This window comes from Zea mays, chromosome 2 (assembly GCF_902167145.1).
Source record: "Zea mays cultivar B73 chromosome 2, Zm-B73-REFERENCE-NAM-5.0, whole genome shotgun sequence".
NCBI classification, from domain to species: domain Eukaryota; kingdom Viridiplantae; phylum Streptophyta; class Magnoliopsida; order Poales; family Poaceae; genus Zea; species Zea mays.
Window position 1 is genome coordinate 206,636,293 of NC_050097.1, and position 17,646 is coordinate 206,653,938.

Here is a 17,646-nt window from a genome sequence, read left to right on the forward strand (position 1 = left end):
GAAAACATCAATAAATATCAAGCTGAAACAATAAAATGGCGTGATAGAAAGGTCAAGTTGAAGAACATTGAACCAGGACACCTGGTACTTCGAAGAGTAGCTAACCCTAAAATAGTAGGCAAATTACAGCTGAAGTGGGAAGGCCCCTTTTTGGTAGTATCTTCGTCAAGACCTGGTTCCTACAGGTTGAAGGACTTGGACGGCAATGACATTCCTAGATCGTGGAATGTGGATGAGCTTCGGAGATATTATGTTTAGTTTGATGTAATTTTTTATATTCTTTTTTGTGGCACCCTTTTCCTTTCCAAAGGGGGAGAAAGGTTTTTAATGGGGCCACAACATGTAATTTTTCTTTTCCTTATTTCAATTCTATAAGAGCGATATCCCCCAAAAATGTAAATGTAAAAGCTGAGAACGCACCCTCGAGTGCAAAGAGAAAGAAAAGAAAACAGGGAGAAGCTCAAAAGTCGTTCCTAAGGGAATGCAGAGCTTACAGCGAAAAATAAATGCTGATTCCGCCGAAAGTAAAAGGCGAAGAAACTCCTAAGGGAGGCTTACAGCGAAAAATAAACGCTGATTCCGCCGAAAGTAAAAGGCGAAGAAGCTCCTAAGGGAGGCTTACAGCGAAAAGTCAACGCTGATACACCGAAAAGTAAACGGCAAAAAGATTTTTATCATTCTTGAGAGGACGAAGGACCGTGTTTATGGTTTTTTGAGCATGTGTCCTAATATTCATTTGCACATAACATATCATCATGTCATTTGCATTCATGAACATCCATTTAGACATATATAGAATCATCATCATGCTACACAAAAAAGATAGGTGCTTCAGAAAAAAAAGAGAGGGGAAAAGATTCGAAGGAAAAATTTTCTATGCTTCGTTGTGTACGAAAAGAAGGGAAAGTGTTTTTCGCCTTCGGCTCAAAAGAGAAGTTTCGTCCACAGCAAAGCAGACTGGATGCGATTAAAGAAGACAGAATATATTACAAGGTATGTACAAATTTACATAAGTTACTCCATATCTATATTACAAAAGTTTCTCCAAGAATTTTTGCAGGAAAGCACATTATAAGCAATTTTAAGCTTCAGCTAAGGCTTCGTCTTCAGTTTTGTCAAACTTCAGCACTGTCAATCTTCAGCTTCGTCATCCTGTATATATCAAACAGCACAGTAAGAAAGGTACAAATTTCAAAGGAGAAGGTAAAAGTAACAAACATAAGTTTTTTACCGGCTTAAGATGGCTTCGAGCTTCGTCGCCTGCCATTTTCCGCCCGCCATTTACCCAGATCTGGGTCATGAATCTATTTCCGATGCTTCTGGCTAAGCTTGGGATATCTAACAAATCTGAAGCTGACAGGCTGAAGTTTGGTCTGTTCACAGTGTTTCCATGTGTGCAGCCAGCCTTCAAAAAAGCAGCAGCTGTGCCCCGAGAAGCTACCAGGGCGCAGAAGTCAGCGTGCCCACCAATAACTTTGTCAAGGGCGTCAACTTCGCCTTCAATATGTTCTAATGTTCTTGGCAAGTTTTCAGCTGAAGGTGTAAATTTCGAAGAGCTAGCTCCGACAGAGTGAAACACGTCCTTCAGCCGCTGCACACATCGGATGCCGAAGTTTAAACATTTCTCCTGAAGTTTTGTAAAGGATTTCTGCAGATTTGAGTATTTATCCACTTCAGTCTTCAGGCTTGCTTCAAAATATTTCTTTTCTTGCTCGAATTTTTCTGATTGACGGAGCAATTCGTTCTTTAATTTGTCATTTTCAGTTTGGACTTCAGCCAAAGAGCCCTCCATGGTCTGAATAATAAAATCCTTCTTTTCTAGTGCACCTTCGTGCTCTTTGACCATGATTTCAAGATCTTGAATTGCGAAGTCTTTCTTTTTCAGATTGGCTTCATGATTTTCAACTTTTTCAGTCAAATATTGAATGACGGTTTTGTTTTTCTCTTCCTCCAGATCTTGTTGCATCTTCAGAACCTTGCTTAATAATATGCTCTGTCGAAATGATCTTCGTCAGAACACGACACAAAAGTTAATAATAATAGTAATAAAATAACAAAAATATTTGTTACCTTGAAGTTAGCATAAAGCAAGCTTCCGGCGATGTGGTGTCGTTGATAACGATACAAGTCCACTTCCAGCTTCGGCAAGCCAATGCTTTTGGAAAGGGTTCTAATAATTTTGGCTTCGGTGCGGTTCCGAAGGCATCTTAATTTCCCTTCGTTGACCCCACCAAAAAGCATAGCCCCTGATTTGTATCCACAGGATGTGGCATATTTTTTCAACTCCTCTTTTTCGGCGTCCGTTAATTCTTGTCCGAGCAAATCTTGAAAGTTAAAATCTTCTTCTTCTGAAATTTCATCAATTTGCTCTTTCCCCTTCTCAGTTGCCATATTCACTGTAGCCACGGTAGCTTCCTCTTCAGCCATTTTCAGCAGTATGTTGTCAATAACCTCAAGTGTGGTTTCCAGGTTCGACTCTTCGGTGGCCCCAGCTTCGGCCCCGGTAGCTTCGGCTTCGCCGGATTCAGCTTCAGCAGTTTTCATTTCAGTAGCTTCGGCTTCGGCAGTTTCAGCAAAAACAATTTTTGACACCGTTGCCGGTGGCGGCGTCTGATGGATCACATCTGTTACTTGAATAATTCTCCGCTTTTTTGGCTTCGCAGGACTTTCTACTGCCGAAGCTGCCTTGTCCTTCTGAAAAAACTTCGTCAGATCCAGTGCCAGCGGACTTAGCCTGAAAGGCAAAGGTTCAGTCATTACCTTCATAATTTCTTCTACTTCAATAGCAGAAGGAGAAGCAGGAGTGTCTTCTTCTTGGACCGGCGTTTTCGGCTCTGGGGATGCACTTTTTCTCTTTTTTGCCGTAGGCACCTTCGGCTCAGGATTTAACTCTTCAGCGCTAATGTTATCAGAATCTTTCTTTTTCTTTTTTGCTGCCTTGACGACTTCTTCGTCAGTAGTGCTAGCAATCCTTTTTCGCTTCGGGCCCCCAGCATCTCCGCCCAGACGACCGTAGTCAGCATATTCAAATCCTATGGCATCAAGTACTCTGTTCAGCCTTCGTTTCGGCCGAGTGCCGAAGGCCGCTGTCATCAGTTGGTCCTCTTTTTTAGAGTAATTCCCAAGAATTTTATTGCTCATTATTTCAATTGTATCAAGCCATTCTTGGCAGGGTACTTTAAAGTATTTCTTGAACTTATAATGGTAGGGCAGTCGGACGAGTTCCCCCTTTTTCTTTTCCCCTTTAAGCTTCGACATTGTCCACTCTTTCATAGTTGGAAAAACCCTGAAGGCCAGGAATTCTTGCACTAAATCTCTAGTGCCAATATGTTCTGCAATAATTTTGAATTCGCCCAGTGCAACCCAAGTTGGACCTTCTACTTCCATTCTGCATCGGGGTCTTGTTTCTCCGAAGGTTAGTTCAAGAGGGCTCTGAACCAGCTTTTCTTTGTCCTCGTCAACTTTGACATAAAACCATTCTGATTTCCAGTCTGCCGGCCATTTGCTTCGGTAGCTGATCACGGGAAACTTCGTGGTTTTCCGATAAGCAAAGTTATAGCAACCAAAATTTTCATGCAATCCATCTTTTCTGGCTTTTGTTTGGTAATGCAGCTCATGAACTCGACAGAAGCTGTCGGCAAATGGCTCCACCGCCTAGCTTCGGAGAGCCCAGATATAGACGCTGAGCCTGACAATCGCGTTGGGCGTCAGTTGGTGAAAATAGATGCCAAATCTTTGCAGCACGTCAGAGATCATCCTATTTAAGGGAAATCTTAACCCATCCTTTAGGAAGCTCTTGAAAATGACTATTTCATCCTTTTCTGGCTTCGTGGTAGTTTCTTCCCCCCCCCCCCCCCCGAAGCGAAGTAGCTTCTTCTCATTCTCACTGAAGTAACCCGACTTCACCATCTTGGAGAGATCAGCCTTAGAGACAGTCGACTTTCCGAAGTCCAAGTGGCTGGGCTTGCTTGGCACGACAATATGGTAATCATCATCGGGATCAGCTTCCTCAATATTTCCTTCTTCTGCTTCGGCAGCAACTTGTTCTGTCTCGGCAACAGTCTGCTCTGTCTCGGCAGTACGGAGTCCTTCCGAGGTCACCAGTCCGGATCGTTGCATCGCTTCAGAGATGGGAACAGTCTCCGATCCTTCAGCTTCGCCTCCCTCACGCTCAACCCTAGCGGTAGAGCGCACTCTGGCCATTTAATTCTGAATTTTTTGGGAACTAAAAACTTTTTCTTCCAAAGTTTTTTCTTCTGACGAAGTAGGCTTTAAACTGGAAGCTTCGTTTGATTGCGAGAGTCAAGCTTCGGCTATGGTTAAAAATTTTGGCAGCAAAACAGTGCAATAGCAATGAATGCTGTGGTAACTTCACACCTACCCGTCTGTTTATATAGTGCTACAGGTAAGAAGGTGAATCGTCAGGATTTTTACACCAGGCGAACAGCTGCTTACACCTGCTGCGCGTGGACCGCAGAGACCAAATAGTAACTCTGCAGGGTGGGACCGCTACGCGCTCGGAAACTGAATCGTTTCTCGACAACGAGCTCAGGGAAGGTGTTTTTCGGACCTTCGGCTCCCTGAAGCCTAAGAGACTTTTTTCACGGATCAAGCTCGTTACGAAAAACGATCTAGCACCGCGAAGGGGCTACTGTTGGGACCATGCTTCGTCGCCGAAGGTCCTGCAGGAAGAAACAGCTTCGGCTGAAGCTGTCCGCATGTGATGACCGAAGGTTCCTTTCCATGAAGCTTCGGAGTTACAAACCGACTTAAAAATAGAATGACCATTTAGTCCATAAATGTTTGAGTCGTTGTTGTAAACTTTTATGAGGGGCATGATTGTAATTCCTCACAGGCTGTGTCCTGTGCCTATAAATAGTGAACAGTACTCCTTTACTGTTCACGGATTCCTACAATTGCAATCGCGTCAATCGGGAATTAATCTTTGTCAAGGCAGAGGTATAAATGTATTTAGTACTTGAATACATTAAATGGAGATAATATAAAAGTGATGTTGTTCATTTATAATTTATTTGTCTTTAATGCTTCATATTTCGTATTATTTTATATAATCTACTAGAGTTCAATTACGAAGATTTAACCTTCGTAATTGTATCGTTTTTAACCTTCGTCCGAAGTTCATTAATCCTTAAAGGAATAATGCTTCATTGGACGAAGGGCATTAACATTTAACATTTTATGTTGCCTTGTTCTTAATTCATAGCATTTGAGAACGAGTCTCCAACAGGGGGGAAATGGCGGATGTGTGTAGACTACACTGGTCTGAACAAAGCATGTCCGAAGGTTCCCTACCCTCTGCCTCGCATCGATCAAATCGTGGATTCCACTGCTGGGTGTGAAACCCTGTCTTTCCTCGATGCCTACTCAGGGTATCACCAAATCAGGATGAAAGAGTCCGACCAGCTCGCGACTTCTTTCATCACACCCTTCGGCATGTACTGCTATGTCACCATGCCGTTCGGTTTGAGGAATGCGGGTGCGACGTACCAGCGGTGCATGAACCATGTGTTCGGCGAACACATTGGCCGCACGGTCGAGGCCTACATCGATGACATCGTAGTCAAGACGAGGAAAGCCTCCGACCTCCTTTCCGACCTTGAAGTGACATTCCGATGTCTCAAGGCGAAAGGCGTCAAGCTCAATCCTGAGAAGTGTGTCTTCGGGGTGCCCCGAGGCATGCTCTTGGGGTTCATCGTCTCCGAGCGGGGCATCGAAGCCAACCCGGAGAAGATCGCAGCCATCACCAGCATGGGGCCCATCAAGGACTTGAAAGGCGTACAGAGGGTCATGGGATGTCTCGCGGCTCTGAGCCGCTTCATCTCACGCCTCGGCGAAAGAGGTCTACCTCTGTACCGCCTCTTAAGGAAGGTCGAGTGCTTCACTTGGAGCCCTGAGGCCGAGGAAGCCCTCGGGAACCTGAAGGCGCTCCTCACGAAGGCGCCTGTCTTGGTGCCCCCAGCTGCCGGAGAAGCCCTCTTGGTCTACGTCGTCGCGACCACTCAGGTGGTTAGCGCCGCGATTGTGGTCGAGAGGCAAGAAGAGGGGCATGCATTGCCCATTCAGAGGCCAGTCTACTTCGTCAGCGAGGTATTGTCCGAAACCAAGATCCGCTATCCACAAGTCCAGAAGCTGCTGTATGCGGTGATCCTGACACGGCGGAAGCTGCGACACTACTTCGAGTCTCATCCGGTAACTGTGGTGTCGTCCTTCCCCCTGGGGGAGATCATCCAGTGCCGAGAGGCCTCGGGTAGAATTGCAAAGTGGGCGGTGGAAATCATGGGCGAAGCAATCTCGTTCGCCCCTCGGAAGGCCATCAAGTCCCAGGTCCTGGCAGACTTCGTGGCCGAATGGGTCGACACCCAGCTACCAACGGCGCCGATCCAACCGGAGCTCTGGACCATGTCCTTCGACGGGTCGTTGATGAAGACAGGAGCCGGCGCAGGCCTACTCTTCATCTCGCCCCTCGGCAGGCACATACGCTATGTGCTACGCCTCCATTTCCCGGTGTCCAACAATGTGGCCGAGTATGAGGCTCTGGTCAACGGGTTGCGAATCGCCATCGAGCTAGGGGTCCGACGCCTCGACGCTCGCGGTGACTCGCAGCTCGTCATCGACCAAGTCATGAAGAACTCCCACTACCGCGACCCGAAGATGGAGGCCTACTGCAATGAGGTTCGGCGCTTGGAAGACAAGTTCTACGGGCTCGAGCTCAACCACATTGCTCGGCGCTACAACGAGACTGCGGACGAGCTGGCTAAAATAGCCTCGAGGCGAACAACGGTTCCCCCGGACGTCTTCTCCCGAGATCTGCATCAACCCTCCGTCAAGATCGACGACACGCCCGAGCCTGAGGCACCCTCGGCACAGTCCGAGGCACCCTCGGCTCGGCCCGAGGCACCCTCGGTTCGGCCCGAGGCACCCTCGGTTCGGCCCGAGGTACCCTCGGCCCCCGAGGGCGAGGCGCTGCGCGTCGAGGGGGAGCCAAGCAGGGTCACGCCTGATCAAAACTGGCGGACCTCGTACCTGCAATATCTCCACCGAGGAGAGCTACCCTCCGACCGAGCCGAAGCTCGGCGGGTGGCGCGGCGCGCCAAGTCGTTCGTCCTGCTGGGAGATTAGAAGGAGCTCTACCACCGCAGCCCCTCCGGCATCCTCCAGCGATGCATCTCCATCGCCGAAGGTCAGGAACTCCTGCGAGAGATACACTCGGGGGCTTGCGGCCATCACGCAGCGCCTCGAGCCCTTGTCGGGAATGCCTTCCGACAAGGCTTCTACTGGCCCACGGCGGTGGCCAACGCCACTAGAATTGTCCGCGCCTGCGAAGGGTGTCAGTTCTACGCAAGGCAGACCCACCTGCCCGCTCAGGCTCTACAGACAATACCCATCACCTGGCCCTTTGCTGTGTGGGGTCTGGACCTCGTCGGCCCCTTGCAGAAGGCACCCGGGGGCTACACGCACCTGTTGGTCGCCATCGACAAATTCTCCAAGTGGATCGAGGTCCGACCCCTAAACAGCATCAGGTCCGAGCAGGCGGTGGCGTTCTTCACCAACATCATCCATCGATTCGGGGTCCCAAACTCCATCATCACCGACAACGGCACCCAGTTCACCGGCAGAAAGTTCCTGGACTTCTGCGAGGATCACCACATCCGGGTGGACTGGGCCGCCGTAGCTCACCCCATGTCAAATGGGCAAGTAGAGCGTGCCAACGGCATGATTCTACAAGGGCTCAAGCCTCAGATCTACAACGACTTCAACAAGTTCGGCAAGCGATGGATGAAGGAACTCCCCTCGGTGGTTTGGAGCCTGAGGACAACGCTGAGCCGAGCCATGGGCTTCACGCCGTTCTTTCTAGTCTATGGGGCCGAGGCCATCTTGCCCACAAACTTAGAATACGGTTCCCCGAGGACGAGGCCTATACCGACCAAAGCAACCAAGCTAGTCGAGAGGACTCGTTGGACCAGCTGGAGGAGGCCCGGGACAAGGCCTTACTACACTCAGCGCGGTACCAGCAGTCCCTGCGACGCTACCACGCCCGAGGGGTCCGGTCCCGAGACCTCCAGGTGGGCGACCCGGTGCTTCGGCTATGGCAAGACGCCCGGGGCGGCACAAGCTCACGCCCCCCTGGGAGGGGCCGTTCATCATCGCCAAAGTTCTAAAGCCCGAAACGTACAAGCTGGCCAACAGTCAAGGCGAGGTCTACAACAACGCTTGGAACATCCAACAGCTACGTCGCTTCTACCCTTAAGATGTTTTCAAGTTGTTCATATACCTCGCTCCCATGCAAAGTTTAGTCATCAAGGAAGGGTCGGCCTCGCCTCGGCAAAGCCCGACCCTCCCTCGGGGGCTAAAAGGGGGGAACCCCCTCTGCGTCGAATTTTTTCCTCGAAAGATCCCTTCTGCCAGAATGTCTTTCGTGCTTTTTGACTACTTCGAAAGTGGATCCTGAAAACGATGGAGTACACGTAAGCAGCCAAGGCTGACCGAGCCGAGGGACTCCTACGCCTCCGGGATATGGATACCTCACTCATCACCTTCTGCGATAAGTAACTCACGTTCGGATAAGTGATTCCGCGGACCGAACAGGTCTTCACGTTCGGAAGCTCTTCTGCCGGAGCGATTCTTCGAGCCTTCTTGACTGCGTCGGTGACAGAACCCCATGGACGGGTGAAAGGGAAATAGGCTTTAAACCTTTTCCTAAATGATTTTGGTGGTTGAATGACCAACACAACTAATTGGACTAACTAGTTTGCTCTAGATCATATATTCTACAGGTGTCAAAGATTCAACTCAAAACCAATAAAAAGAACAAGACAAGGTTCAAAAGAAAGGAGCAAAGAGAAACCGAAGTGCTCCCTGGCATGGCGCACCGGACTGTCCGGTGTGCCACCGGACAGTGTCCGGTGCACCACCGGACAGTGTCCGGTGCACCAGGGAGGATTGCCTTCAAACTCTTCACCTTCGGGTTTCTCAGGCGCAGCCCACTATAATTCACCGGACTGTCCGGTGCACCACCGGACAGTGTCCGGTGCTCCAGAGTGAAGCGGCTCTGAACTGGCCAGCTTCGGGAAAGTGGGAGGTCGCTCCGCTAAAATTCACCGGACCGTCCGGTGTACACCGGACTGTCCGGTGTGCCAGCGGAGCAACGGTCATCTGCGCGCAACGGTCGACTCTGCAAAGTGTACTGTGGCGGAACCGCCCGAATTATTCCAACTTAAGTGCCTAAGTCCCACCTTAGAGGCTAGACCACACTTAAATAGGAATAAATCGTCAGTCCCTCGGATCTAGTCCGACGAGGCCACTTATCCAGGATCGAATACCACTAGCTCACACGAAGGTGAGGCACAGAGAAATACAATAAAACACAATACCACAAATTTAATAAGTATCATTAGTGATTACATTATCGGAGTTTCAGAAATAATAACCATAAATTTTAATGCAGCGGAAATAACTAACGGAGAAAACCGAGTAACATGGCGAAGCCTGGCCACGCTACTCCTCCTGGTCCTCTCCTGCGGAAGCAATAACCCACTTGACTGTCTATCCCGGTGGCAGGGATGAAGGCCAAGTCACACCATCAATCAATCATCCTAAGGAGTACCTGCAAAAATTATGCCACAAGCAAGGCTGAGTATACTAATACTCAGCTAGACTTACCCGGTGTGAGGAGTCTACTCCTCTACCTCTAGACATGCAGCTGTTTGGCTGTGGGGTTTGGTTGCCAAAAGCACTAGCTGAGTCTAAAAACAAGTTTTAGCTTTTCAAGTTTTAGTATGATCCTTTTAAACTAGATGTGTACCTAGCTAATCATACATGGTATCAAACATTTTAATCAAACAACATCTTTTGCCAGTCACCTCATTTCCACTTATTACTCAATGTAGCAGCATGGATCAAGCAGTCTCATTAGCTGCGAGAAGCAGACGATTCGAATCGAGTTTTTAAACCTTGCAAGGTAAACCTAAACACACGACATGTAGGGGCACTCCGTCCCCACACATATCAACCGTCCCCATTGATTCCCTGGCAACAGATCAGGGCTCACCGCCTTGGCGTACAATGCCTCACTGACCCCGACTGGCCGTCGTGCAGTGACCGCACTTGTACCCACCATAACCGGAATGGGAGACCTCGTCTCAGGTCGCGTGAGGGGATATGTCTGCGGGCAGGTTCACTCAGGTACTAGGCTTACCGATTTACCATATTTCTCGGTATGTGTTTAGTACGTTCAAACGCTTGACTCACGGTACCACACCTTAATCCTTATTCCAATTTTCATCTCGTAGACAACGCATCCCCATGGATCGTTGTCTACAGACCACCATCATTATGATATAAAAATGGATACAATCAATTCCTGACCTCGCGCGAGTGCTAGAAAAATCACTCGACTTCTACCGAGATCCCTAATTAGTAAAGCAGCTACTCGACCTAGCATACTAGTATTCATCTCAAAAAGGAATCCTGAGTTCATGCAACTAGGGTTTCAGTCAACTCCTACACTTAAGTGCACAGTACAAACCTACAAACATTAAGTGCAGTAAAATAGCATATATAATGGTTATGCATAAAACCGGGGCTTGCCTTTAATTTAACACTTAAATAGTGTTTGTTGGGTGGCACTCGCTTGGCGAGCATCCACTGGTTATGTCCATCCTTCCTTGGGTCGTCCACCGACTGCATCTTGTGGGTGGCACCACATCAATTGCACGGTCGTCACCTCTCGGTCCTAAATGAGATGCAGGATGCATATGTATGAATACAATGAAAAATATCACAAGCTATATAAATACATGGTAGCAAACTAACATTTAATTGTAAGACACCGCAACGACTATACGCAAGCGCTAGCTATTCGTAAGTTATCGGCGTTCATCATTAACACCATTAACAAGACGACCACATTTTATTTATTTACGCAACACAAATACGATATCACGAGCACAAACATTTACCATGTTCACTTAACTATCCATTAGTTACCTAACCTTATATTAGTTAAGTCTATAAGTTCGTCACGACTTTTCCTTAGTTCTTCTAGTGATCACACAAAAGCATCCCAAACACAAGTTTAACAGAGGACCTATGCAACAATGTCGATAGACTCCTATATCACAATCAACTACAGCAAGCAAGCACATTAATCATGTAACACACGTTAACCTAAGTTTGTCCATTACAATTCTATATCCGTTAAGTGCTAACTAAGCATTTTTAGTCAAAGGGGTGAACTAATAATTAATTGGGCACATGCAGATTTTTAGTACAGCAGCACCACAGTCACTAGTTTTAATCATATCTCTTCAAATATTAATCCAAAAATAGCAAACTAGGACATTCCGGAAAGCTTAAAAAGTGCTCTACAACATTGGTATTGTCATCACAGCACGTTTAAACACTTAGCAAGGTCAAATGGTGCAAACACAGCAGCTCTGTCCAGATTTGGACAGATGCAGACTTGCAACTTCAAAAATTCACAACTGAAGATTCAGACATCCAAACAAATTGATCCTAGACTTTCTGGAAAGCTAATTAAATGTTTTACAAATTATTTATAAACATCTCAAGGTGATTCAATATTTAACTAAGGATAAACATCACTATAAGACTTTGCTGTCCAGAACTGGACAGATTCAGTCTTCATATTTGAAACATTCATAACTTAAGCTTCAGACCACCAAAAATAGTGATCCAAGACTTTTTGGAAAGCTTGGCAAAAGCACTACATATTTTTATAATCCCCAAGAATTGATTCTATGTTAAACTGAATCAAACAATTCAGTTTTCGAAATCTGTTCTGTCAGTGGACAGAACACCGCAACCAAGTTGTAAAATTCATAACTCTTAAACCGTCAGGCCTTTAGTTATGAATTTTTAACACAAGCAAGATAAGAAAAGCATCTACAACTTTCTTATAATCTACAAGGACTGATTCAAATATCAACTTAAGCAAACAGTGCAGTCTCTGAAATCTGTACAGAAATTGGACAGATTCAGTTACTGAATTTGTAAAGAGCATAACTCCTAAATTGTCAGACCTATGGCTGTCAAATTTTAACACCAGCAAGAAAATAAAGTTATCTACGACTTTTCTATAGCACATATCTACAGAAAACACAATTTAGTTCATCAAACATACAGCACAACTAAAACAGTGCGTGCAGTCTAAAACAGCAATCAATAAATTTCAGTTTCTATATAATTCAAGAATTTCCTTGATCTAGATACTTGAATTATTCTAACACTTTATCATTTGTTAGAGTTAACATAATCAAGGGAGAACTAACAAGTAGACTTACTAAATTTTTATCCGTATCATTTTGTACGCTAGAATCACCACACACAATTAACAAACACATCCACCACAATAATCGGACCCGGTACATATACATGTATCGATGCGCCCTTCACACACTAATTTGCATTTTAGCTTAGACATCATATGAACACTACTACTTTTTACCCGCGATCATAACCATGCGCAATTGGGCTACAACACGCAATTCATCGTGACCATTAACTTAACTAAAGTCATCTAACAAGTTGATTAACCTGAGCAACAACCTAGGCCGCTATACAACATACTCGTCGGCTAGCCTATTATTATCGAAATCTGAGACACAACATATGCCACAACATTTATATAAACATACATATTCACATGTATTTTCACACATCCACCAAATCATATGACCCGTAAACCACTATTCTCTAACTCGAAACCATCATGTGCTTACTTCCCAATTCATGAACACATACCGCGTATTGACCCTACTCAAGATATAGAGGAAGCGATGACTACTTTGGCATGTCACCACCTCTCTATATAAGCCAAAACAATTTCTACTATCGACTAAAAGTTCTAAGTATTAATCACATTATTACTTTACACGCGCAAATAAACCTCAACTTAACACCAGTGACACCGATGGATTTTTACTAAACTCATCATGCGCATAACCATTTAATCTTTAATTGGTACTAAGGTATATTTCAATATTCCAAGAGACATGCAAGCTTTTGTTTACTTCTAATTTCATTAACTCTTCTTTATAATTATAAAATGGGTGTTATTTTAGCACCATACAAAAGTACCTAATTTGGGGCTGGAATTTTTATGAGGCAAAGGTAATAAGAATTTATGGCTAATGTATAAATTTCACATGCCCAGGTTTTATATTTTATTTAATACAAAAATAATAAATTGTCAATGCAATAAAGCATGTGAGAGCAAGTTAAATCTAAAACTAATTATTTTCTGTAGATGCATTACCATATTGAGTTTTCTTAGGCTACTATAATACCATGCAAGGACAGTAGAACACCATTTTACATTTTTGCATCTATACATTATTTTTAAATCATTTAAAACTACTTAAGGTGCATTAAACAAGTTAAATCACTAACTTAATCATACATGCACAACAATTCATGAAATATTTACCAGTCACCAAGCATCACACCACGAGTCTACTGTAAAAATTTGAATCCATTTGGAGCACAAGAGCTACAGATCTAAAAATAACAAGCAAAACAACCATGTTTTTCCTATTTAACATGTTTAAATTAACACACCAAGAAAACAGTGAACAACCTACAAGTTTTATATTTTTCTTAGATGAAGTATGACAACATCTAACTAACAAAACAGGTTTCATCATTTTTGGAATTTTGTAATTAAAACGATGGAGAGATGCAAGTTCGTTTATTCTCTAAACCAGTTTTTAAATACGAATTTCTACAGAAAAACTTTTCCACTAAAACATACCAACATATAGATCCAATAGTTAGAGCATTTCATAAGGAAGACAACAAAACAAGTTTCACGATTTTAGGGGTTACCAAACTCAAGATATGAATTTTTAAAGAAAGGACAAAGGTCTGAAACTTTCAGCAATCTTACCCATGGCCTTGGGCCCACACGTCATTGGCACACACGGTTCTTCTTCCACCTCACGTAGAGCAGCAGCAGGGGCGAGGACCTGGGCGTCCATGGCCAGAGCGCCGAGCACCGAGGCTTGGGGAAGCCGCGCTTGCCACGGAGAGGGAGTAGCCATGGAGGGCAACTCGGAGATGGTGCCCTGGCCGCTGCCGTGCACTAGGGACAGAGGAGCAGGGAGAACGACGGCTAGTTGGGGGAGCTCGGCCATGGGAAATGGCGCCTGCGCCATGGCTGGAGAGCACCTGCTCAAGGCCGGACCCGAGGAGGTATCGCTGGGGAAGCACCGGCTGGAGCAGGCAAAAGCGTGGAGGGGAAGGGAGAGAGAGGTGGGCTGCCATTTTTAAAGAGGTGCTGGCGGCAGCCATTGGTGGACATGGGCGGCTGCTGCAGAGCACCAGTCTGCACAGAGGCAGAAAGAAGCACGCATTGGACAGACGTTTTTGTCATTTTCTGTTTGGATTCGGATCTCAGTCAGTGCACGAAATATCTTCCTTGATCTATACTCTACAATTGTTGTACAGAACTTGAGGTGATTTAGGCACTGGTTAGAGAGTTATAGACCCACGAAAATTGGTTTGTCAGTGGGTTAGAAAACAGTGGAAACTCGTGAAAACTGAATGTCAAAGCATGTCAAACAAAATCGGATGAATGCCATCTTTTAATATGTTGTGCCCCTATTAGTTATTAACAACTTTTGTATTTGGGGAAACTTGAGTTGTTCAACAAAAATTTGGGAACGCGAGACGTCGACCCGAACGATGCTGATTTCAGACTTAGAAGGATTCGAATTCAGAAATCAGATTTTTATTATGTCTTGATGTCACTGTTTGAGATACTTAGAAATTTAATCAAGGCTTGGTTTAAATATAAAATTTGTTGTATTACACAGGTTCTACAATGTTTATTAAAGGTCAAACCTCATATCTTGAATATAAATTAAAGTTTTACTTTGGTCAAGGTAGCATCATTATAAAGCTTCAAATTATATTTTTAAGGCATTCGGGGTATTTTCTCGATATTTTCTTGGCATTTTCTCTACATGAACCCTTAATAACTTTTGTTGTAGAGTTGATATAGAGTTGTTTGAGTAAGATGGCAAGACTTGGTCGAATTTCAAAATTTACATTTGTTCAAACGAGAAGTTTCAAGCAAGTATAGGATTTATCTTTTCATGTGAGTATTTCGTTCAACCTTCTAGAAATCTTTAGAATACACTTGATGGATAGAGATGAATGATGATATATAGAAAACAAGTCGAGTTGCATAAGAATTAATTAGAGGTTCACACAAAGAGATCCTGCGGGAGAATGCGGATTCAGATTAAGTATTTGGACGTAGACCGACTATCGAGACAGCGGATTCGGACATAGATCGGAGTTTCGAGGAATTAGATTCGGGCTCAGATCAGATAACAGTCGTCGAGAGTTTGATTAAATGAGCTTCATATGAGATTTATAATTCGAGAATGATTTTTGAGTTCGCATCCGTGCCGAGGATAAAAGTTTTAACACGCTCCGAAATTGGATGTTTCTCGCGATCGAATAACTCTGAATTCGGTGAACTTCCAAGAGAAAGCCTGATAAACAGAGATAGACACGATCGAGAAATAGAAATTTTCACTGAGCATTCGCGTTAGGGACAAATCTCCCGACATAACATGAAACTGACACCTGGGGTGTCACAGCTTGTAACACCCCGTCCAATCCCTGGACCGGCGGTACTTACTCCTGGCAGCTCTCTAGGATCATATATTGTCCCCACAGACCAACACGAGTCTTTTGTGCGCACTTTGTCCTCACTCATGCGCACCCGAGAAAACTTCCCGGTCGGTCACCCATCCCAAATTGCTCCAAGCCAAGCATGCTTAACTTGGAGGTTCCTTCGAGATAGGCTTCCGAAAAAGAAGATGCACCTTGTTGGTATGATTACACTATTAATTCTATTAAGCCTTGGGCCAGGACATCCCATCCCAGGGGCCAGGATATCACAATCCACCCCCCTTAGAAGACCGACGTCCTCGTCGGTCAACCCCAATCCAGGAACCTCCCCTCTTGGTCACGTCTGTATGTCTAGTGTCGTCATATGCCATGCCATGTGACCACTCCGGGCCCACATGCGCCATGCGTCATATACCCGAACCCCCTAGCCCACACACGCCCGTGAAACCACGAGGGTCGGCTCTGATACCACTTGTAACACCCCGTCCAATCCCTGGACCGGCGGTACTTACTCCTGGCAGCTCTCTAGGATCATATATTGTCCCCACAGACCAACACGAGTCTTTTGTGCGCACTTTGTCCTCACTCATGCGCACCCGAGAAAACTTCCCGGTCGGTCACCCATCCCAAATTGCTCCAAGCCAAGCATGCTTAACTTGGAGGTTCCTTCGAGATAGGCTTCCGAAAAAGAAGATGCACCTTGTTGGTATGATTACACTATTAATTCTATTAAGCCTTGGGCCAGGACATCCCATCCCAGGGGCCAGGATATCACATGCACTTCCCTTTAAGATGTGTCAAGCTCTTCTTTAGCCTCTCATTTTCTTCTTTGAGCTTTTGATATGAATCATCATTTGTTCCTGCAAGTTCTAGCTCAAAGGAAGATTTGCTTGTTGACAAACAACAAGCATTAGCACATGGTAATATAGTATCAATTTGAATACATGTGCACGAGTGAGGTTGTTGGGATTTTAAGTTTTCTATCACGACCTCATGAGCAATGTTTAATATGATATGATCATCCACAAGATTTTCATGAGAACATAGAAGCATATCATATTTTTCTTGAAAAGCTAGATTTTCAACTTTTAGCTTTTCTACTTGGTCCTTAAGCAAGGTATTCCTATTTACTAATTGAGCGATACAATGTAAAGCGTTATCATGCTCAATTGAAACAGTTTCATACCTTTGGACCAAATCAACATGAGAGCACTTTAGCTCCTCATGTTCTTTAGTCAACTCGTCAAAGTGTTGCATCTTCATGGAGAGAATACTTTCTAGCCTTTGACGAGCTTCGCCTTGCTCTCTCGCTCTTTCTATAAGTTTGAACATGACCGCCTTATCTTCTTGGCTTAAGCGAGCGTAGAGTTGCACAAAGCTTCTTTCTTCCTCCTCATCCTCATTTGTGCTTCCGCTATCATTTGCATTAGCCACACAACACATGTGGGAATCGAAATGGGAAGACAAACCTTTTGGAGAGGTGGATTCATCGTTTGGTCTCCATCGTTCATTTTCTTCTTCTTCCTTGCAAGGGTTAGTATCACAAATACCAAAGGAAGTAGAAGCATAAAATGAACTATCATGTTTGGACTCATCAAATTTGCTTTTAATTCTAGTCCAAATATCATGCGCATCATGAATAGGTTCATCATATTTTGATATGAAGGCACGATAATGTTCTTTGCTAAGAGAATTGCTTAAGATGTCAAAAGCTAGGTAGTTTAAGCGAAAACATCTTTGATCCTCCTCGGAATTAATTTTTCCATTAAAACTAGAGGGAAAAATACTCTTGTCAATAATTTGTTCTAATTGAGGATGTATGGTTCTAAAGGCATTTATCACACTAGTAGACCATGAATCATAATTAGAACAATCATCAAATAATATCTCAAGAGTTACCTCCTTTTGAGTTGCGTTCGTTGGAGGAGTCTTCTTGTTCTTTTGGGATCTTCTACGAGCCAT

At 44.8% G+C, this 17,646-nt stretch overlaps 1 protein-coding gene and 1 pseudogene across 1 annotated transcript; one reads left to right on the forward strand and one right to left on the reverse strand.

Moving 5' to 3' along the window:
• The window catches only part of LOC103647681 (transcription termination factor MTEF18, mitochondrial-like), a 69,015-nt pseudogene that overhangs the window by 35,443 nt on the left and 15,926 nt on the right, over positions 1-17,646 (forward strand).
• Positions 9,380-14,274, reverse strand: LOC118476415 (uncharacterized). Its single transcript, XM_035965458.1, has 2 exons — positions 13,928-14,274; positions 9,380-10,753 (listed from the first exon to the last, which is right to left on the reverse strand). The coding sequence occupies exons 1-2, from the start codon at positions 14,193-14,195 to the stop codon at positions 10,623-10,625; spliced, it is 399 nt and encodes a 132-aa protein (XP_035821351.1). The 5' UTR covers positions 14,196-14,274; the 3' UTR covers positions 9,380-10,622.

Excerpts from the sequence above, each read along its gene's own strand:
- LOC118476415 (XM_035965458.1), bottom strand. The coding sequence starts at position 14,195 with ATGGCGCAGGCGCCATTTCCCATGGCCGAGCTCCCCCAACTAGCCGTC. Across the intron at positions 10,754-13,927 it reads GTGTGGGCCCAAGGCCATGG|GACCGAGAGGTGACGACCGT; the intron begins GTAAGATTGCTG and ends CATCTCATTTAG.